The sequence below is a fragment of the Octodon degus genome, unplaced genomic scaffold, assembly GCF_000260255.1.
Source record: "Octodon degus isolate 3935 unplaced genomic scaffold, OctDeg1.0 scaffold00004, whole genome shotgun sequence".
NCBI classification, from domain to species: domain Eukaryota; kingdom Metazoa; phylum Chordata; class Mammalia; order Rodentia; family Octodontidae; genus Octodon; species Octodon degus.
In genome coordinates, this window is record NW_004524580.1 from 13,850,645 (window position 1) to 13,857,693 (window position 7,049).

At 34.4% G+C, this 7,049-nt stretch overlaps 1 protein-coding gene across 3 annotated transcripts in view; it reads right to left on the reverse strand.

Moving 5' to 3' along the window:
• Nucleotides 1–7,049, reverse strand: part of Rassf9 (Ras association domain family member 9) — a 28,706-nt gene that overhangs the window by 21,021 nt on the left and 636 nt on the right. The window contains exon 2 of one of the 3 annotated variants that reach the window (XM_023716270.1): nucleotides 6,645–6,931. In XM_023716270.1, coding sequence (XP_023572038.1) covers nucleotides 6,645–6,691 — 47 coding nt within the window. In that variant the 5' untranslated portion in view covers nucleotides 6,692–6,931. Of the gene's footprint in view, nucleotides 1–6,634; nucleotides 7,004–7,049 lie in introns of those variants that run through there. The other 2 variants (XM_023716269.1, XM_012515358.2) reach the window with 2 other exon arrangements.

Genomic DNA, 7,049 nt, shown 5'->3' on the forward strand with positions numbered 1-7,049 from the left:
TTTTTTCTTTGTTGTTGTTTTTAGTCTTTATTTTTCCAGCCAGGATCTCAGTAAAGTCTGGCATCTATTTGACAGAGACGAAGATAAAGAGGAGTTGAGATTAAGAGCAGGGATGTTAAAAGCCCACACTTGGATTTATGGATTCATTCTTTCGGTTGCCTGTGCCTTGATTCAGCAAAAATGTGCAGAGCTACCACTCTGATCTGTGCACTCCAGGGAATCTACTGGGATTATAGGCTGCTTTCTTTTACTCATTCAGTAAATATTTATTCGACACCTACTCACAGATAACCAAGCAAAGAATAAGAAATGTAATGCGCTGCTTTCACTGAATTTATCATTAGAGAGAATGTTATAAGAATCTTTAAGTCTATAAAAAGAAAGAATGCTCAGTCTGAATAGGAAAACATTTGTGGATAGTTTTCTTTGTCAGCATACTTAACATATATTTGTATGATAATTATTATTCTTGAAATATCTTGCTTATTACATTCAAGGCTAAATACTTTCCCTAAACTCTATTTTATTCAAATAAAATAATTGCTTTTTATGTGGTGAATAATTTTTATTGATAGTTCTGCTTCCAATTATACCTCCTAGTTTTTTAAGTGTTCTCTAGAAGTTATAGTTTTACATTGGCTCCACAAGACAGAACTCAAAATCTATCAAAACTAGTAAATAATTAAATCTTAAGAAGTTAATGTTCATTAGGTGTGGTAGTTCAAGACTGTAATTTCAACACTCAGAAATAGAGGTCAGAGAATCCAAGACACTTTAAGCTACATAATATGTTCAAAGCCAACCTATACCATATAGTAAGACCCTGTTTCATTAGTAATATTAATAAATAGTGATAATAATAATAATGTTTATGTCAATGTTGTGTTTGGATGCCTTTTAAAATTCCTACAGAAATACACCTCAAAGAATTCTAGAACATGGATGTATGTTGAACTTTACCCTTTGACACCTCATGAAGTTTCAGTTTAGAAGGCCAGTATGGGGCTGACAAAATAGCTCAGTAGATTAAAGGGGTTCGATCCCTGGGGCCTGCCATGCCTGCCCTGCCCCCAAGGTTTACTGAGACAACAATTGAGATGGGGCGTGGTGGCACAGGCCTGTAATCCCAGTAGTTGGGAGGCTGTAAACAGGAGAATCAGTAAGAGTCGGATCTCATAGTGAGACCCTGAACACCATGTGGACCCTTCCTTAAAAGTATAGGAAAAAAAAATAGAAAGTCAATATGGTAAAAACATGCAAATTCTTTGTTAAGTAATGATACACATACACATCTCCAAGAGGTAAACGCATAAATCTATTCTACCATTTATTTTCAGGACTATTTTTTTTAAATGAGTTACACTTGGGGAATTTTTTATAGCTATCAACAGATATTCTGAACACCCCAGATAAAGTCAAAATAGTTCTAAGTCATTCTAGCAGATAGTCAAGACATTTTCTAAGTTAAATTATTACTCATCCAGCTATACACATTTTGAAACTTGCTTCTAAAAAATAAACGTAAGAACGTCTCAAGTTATAGTGCCATACATTGATATACCTCTTACAAAAGATTTTAACCTGGCTTACATGTTTTGAGCAGCAATTTAAGTTTTATCCCGGAGTGAAGTGATGCCCATGCCAATAATCTTAGGATATTTTTGCTAGGGATAAAAGATTCCAGTCATCATGCTTAATGGACTGTCTACTCCCATCTAATAGCTACTTAAGTTATTTGATATCTTCAGGGGAAATCTCTTCAGGAGCTCCAGAGTACTATGAAGATTTATATACTCAAATGCCTGGTAGCTCTCATCCATTATTAGGAACACTTTAAATCTTTATTTGAAGAACACACAAGATATATATGAAATGTAATTTTGAATTTTGCACAATGCATAAATTACCATACTTCTAATTGCAAAGAGAAGACATCCTCTTGCCAAAAGCTTTTACTCTCACTGCAAAACTTAATTGTTCTTTCTGAGGAAGCAGTCATTGCATAACATTTCTGGTGGTACTATAACATACCTGATGTAGTTTTTTAAAAAAGACTAAATAAGTTCTAAGTAAATCAAAAGCAAATTCTAGTGCAAAATTTATGCCTCAATTATAGAGCAATATATCTATGGTACTTCAAGTTTACTCACTACAAAACATTTTAAGGGCTTTGAATTTAAGGTTGATATTATGAAAGTACCTGCCATCATAGGAGACATACCCATATGTTTAGGGAAAAAATAAGATGACACAAATTTCAAGAGCAGTGGAAATAATGCTTGAAATAGTTATGCAGGTCTTAAGAAGATTAAATCTTCTAATAATCAGTGTTCACTATCTTACAATTCCCTACATGAGCTCTTCTAATTTCATATATCTTACAAGTATGTAGGTTAATGTTTCATTATGGTAATTTCCTGTTGTTGGCATAATTTGCCAGAAGTTTGAAACATTTCTCTGCCACTAAATGTTATTAATTAAGAAACTAAGTGGTTAGGATAGATATATAGTTACATTCTCTTAATGAATACAGGGATTTGTTCTAATGGTGTTTGTAAATAGGATATCATGTCCGCATCTTGTACAGCAATTAACCACTAGGAAGAATGTATGTAATGTGTTATTTATTGAAACTGTCCTACCAATTTGATTTGAAACTGTCTCATTGCTATTTGTTTCTCAATAAAATTATGAAAAAAAAAAAAAAAAGAAAAGAAGGAAACTAAGGAGGGGCTGGGCAGATGGCTCAATGGAATAAGCACTTCCCTGGCAAGCGCAAGGGCCTGAGTTCAATTCCTGGTTCTGAAAAAAAAAAAAAAAAGAAAAAGAAAAGAAAGAAACTAAGGAATCAGGTCTGGGAGCTAAGTGGCAAAAGTGCCTACATGGCCAAGGTCCTGAATTTGAACTCTAGCACTGAAAAAAAAATAAAAGAAAGAAAAAGAAAAACCATAATACAGAATCACGTTTCATAGCAAAATGTTCTAAAAGATTGATAATCACCTAAAAGTTTTCTAAACTTTTAAAAAGTGCTTGATTGATGTTTAAATGCATTAACTTGAAATCAGTTGTTACAGTGAAAAATATAATCCATTGCAAATATAAAGGCATTTACAGATAAAGTTTGCGTAAATACCTACAATATCTAATAAACTAAATTGAATTACTGACTATTCTCATGAATACAAATAGATCATTGCATCACTTTTTATCCCTCTAGGTTTTATGTCAGAAAAATTGGCTGTCAAGTGATGGTCAGAAAATGTTTTCAGAAACTTGAGCAATATGTTGAACAATATCTACACTTGTCCCAATTTTATTTTTTTTTATGTTGAACAAAAATCTGATTGGCAAGATATTCACTAGTCTTCAGGTTTGTATCACAAGACTTTCTAAAAATAAACAATCCAAGAGACTGTCTTAAAATTATATTCTTTAAGTAAAACATTTAAAACAATTAGAAAATATTAATAAATTATCCCTGATCATAACTACAAATGAATTCAGACTGACTCCACGGATTTTGCTTACATAAAAGTTGTAAATGAAAGGCTTAAAAAGTTTGTATATTCAAATATAATAAAATTTAGATTTTATATTTTCACTTCCTAAAGATTATTTCCTTCGTTCTTAAACCTTTCCTAAAATTTATAACGAATTGTCTAGCAAAATAGGATTGTTTTCATTTCTAAACCCATGTAGTTCTTTGAGAGGTCCTCACATTTTAGATGATATCAGTCTTCTATAAAATATTCAGTTTTATGTAATAAACAGTTTGCATTGCATGATGCATAGGGAATAAAATAATTGCCATGTCTCCAGTTCAAATGCAAGTCATAATTTTAGTTTACAGAACTAAATAAACTGCTGCTCTACAGCCCACAACATGCAAGGTGCTGTCCTCGGCACGAAAGCACCACAGCGTCTAGACAGAGGCAGCCCCACCTTCAAGCTCTGTAATTTACATTTTCTAAAAGTTTTTATGCCTTATCTCTGAACTTTTGTCTGCATCTTGTGTCTGTGCAACTCTCAAGTACCCATTTACCATGAGAACAATCACTAAACCATATCGTAGGGTGCAGTCTTGGTGACTTAATAGGAATAAACAATAATGAAAACACATACAGAAAAGTTCAGGAAACAAAATTTCTCCAAATTTTACTGTCTCAGATCTTTAATGCACCTTCAAAAAATGTACATCTTCCCCCCACAGTTAAAGCTGTATTTATGATCAAGTAGTTCTTCTCTTCATTAAGATATATATATATATATATATATATATATATATATGGCTAAACAATGTAACAGTCAAACTTTTCCTTTGTGTTCTATAACTACATTCATATAAAATGTGATATATATGTCATTTTATATGCAAAATTAAGAAACAATGGGAAGGAAAGTTTCCTATTGTACATACTTTTGTAGTTTTAAGTCAGTTCTTTCACTTATGAGATAACTATCTTATTAACAATCACATTATCTATAAAAGAATAAATCACTCATTTAAAAATTTGTTTTCTGTTTATGGAAGTGAGGTTATTAGAATCATTATGGAACTAGACACACAAAATGTATAAGCTGAATAATATAATTATTATTATATTATTAGATCTGTACATGTCGTTTTACCTTTGAATGGCGAATAGACAAGACTGCTCATATAGCAGGGAAAAATGCCAAAAAAAATAAATTATTTGATTAATCCATTTTTGCCTAATTTTAGATACTCATATGACTATGTTCCTGACCTTTTGAATTCATATGAGTGAGAAAAATACAAGTCTGTAAAGAGATGCAATCAATAACTAAAGCAGTGCTCTTGTATTATGAGCATCTTCGCCAGCACACACACATTCCTAATGAAGCACCTTCCCTTATAGCACTTGGATCACTATTAAATTTACCTTTGTTACCTAAGTCTGCATAGAGAAGGCCACAGCACAATACCTGTGTACTCACTTTCTTGAATGACACAGCTAGTTGTGTGGGTAGAATATAGGACACAGTGCCAAAACTGATAGAATGCAATTTGAAAGATGTACATTTTCTAAGAGAAAATCACAGGGCTACATGATGTGCAGTTTTATTGCACTGCCATTGGGCATACCAGTGACAAGGGTCTGTAATTGCTTTAAAAACTTCAAAGCCAAGAAAAACTTAATACACATCTTGCTAGAAACACAATTTATCTTACAAAACCTTTAGAAGTATTTTTTACACATTTTGATGGCACTTTAAATAAATAAAAGCACATAACACATTAAGAGTTCTACAGGAAATTCACTTACAAAAATAATTTTGGAAAAGATGTCTTATCTAGAACATAATTCAATAAACTGCTGCCATTAAAGAACAAGCAAATTTTTTGCTTATTGCTACCAATTTTAAATATTGAAACTACTTTTTTATACTACATATAATAAAACACTTCACACATACATTATTATGATACGAAGTTATTAGCAGATAAAACTGACTTAGGTTTTATAATATATATTTTGGCTGTTGCAATTTTTTAAGGAAATTTACTCAACTAAATCATTGACATATTCACAATAAGTTGAAAAACAAATTTTGCAGTAGACATTTGTATTAAAATAGTACATAGACATTTGATTTTAAAGTTGTACCACTATATTGTCATGTAGACACTTTTAAAATAATTATATCATTTCCTACCATGTAATTGTATCCTTTTCAATTAACACTATGCAAAGCACAACAAGTACGAGCAGGCTAGCCTAAGCAAAGCGCGGCGCAGAAGCCCCTATGCTAAAACGTACCCATTAAAGAAGAGCCTCTCTCTAAAATTATCTTCACTATTTTGCCATAAAAGTGTAACATTTAAGATGGAAATAAAATATTAATAAGACAGAAATACATAGGCTGACGGGGGATGGGGGAATATCTGTGTGTGTGTGTGTGTGTGTGTGTGCGTGTGTGTATGTGTATATGTGTGTATTCATTTAACGTACACATATTCATACTAGAGACATCACAGGCTTGAGGCAGCAAATAAAATCAAAGTAATAAGGACAGCTACTTAAATGTTTTTTTCAGTGTCTAAAACCAGCTGAAGTTCTTAAAGATCTTTGGAAGAATGAGATCAGAGCTTCTCCACAAAATGTTTTCCCTTGGGGACTTTCCAGTTTTCAGAAACACTGAGCTGTCAGGGGACCCAGAGCCCTGTTTCCGGACTGTCTCAGCAGCTGTGATGCATTCTGTTGTGTGGCTGGCTGTACGACCCCTTACACCTTCGCCAAACACTTGAACTGTCTATAATATCGTAGAGCTCTGTGGGAACCAAAGGCCATTCTATTACCCTCAAATGTTCCCGGTAGCAAAAAGTGAAACAGTTGGTGTTAGTTGTGAAATTAAGTGGTCCCCACAAGAAAAGAAAGAAAAGACAAATCATTCATTACTTTTTGCTATCCTTGGGCTAGCCACTGCTCTCTTCAAAAGTGCAGCAGTACCCTCATCAGCTGAATGTCCCGAGGAGGAGACCTGACCGAAGTTAATTCCCCTGGGCTTTACACTGCCTCAGAAGCAGTCTTCCTCAAAGCAGCCACATAGTGCTTTCCTGTGTAAGGTCCTGCGTCCCAACAGAGTCACCCACTGCCCCCCACACACTTACTTGGCTTTACCTGTTTTTATGCCGAGTCTTTAACAAGTTTCTTCCAAAAGGAGCCATGGTCTCTCTGGCAAGCAAGTTTCAAGGCCAGTGCCTCCGAGTGATCTGGCCCTGGGGCTGGGGCTCTGGATCTCAGAGCTGAAAGGAGGAGGGCTGGAAGCTGCTCTTGGCCTCCTCAGATCTCTCTGGCTTTCAGCTCATTAGCAGCCGGCTGAGAGAGTTGCTGGAAGTTGTGCAACTGCTGCTTAACTTTGAACTGCGGGATTGTTGTGGCTGCCGAGCCTTTGGCGACCTGCCCAGCTTCAGCCTCCAAGAAGAAGGCGTTTGGAAGCAGGAAAAGGAGAGAGAGAGAGAGAGAGAGAGAGAGAGAGAGAGAGAGAAGGAGAGGGCTCTATAGTAATCTGTAGTTATTTGCAGA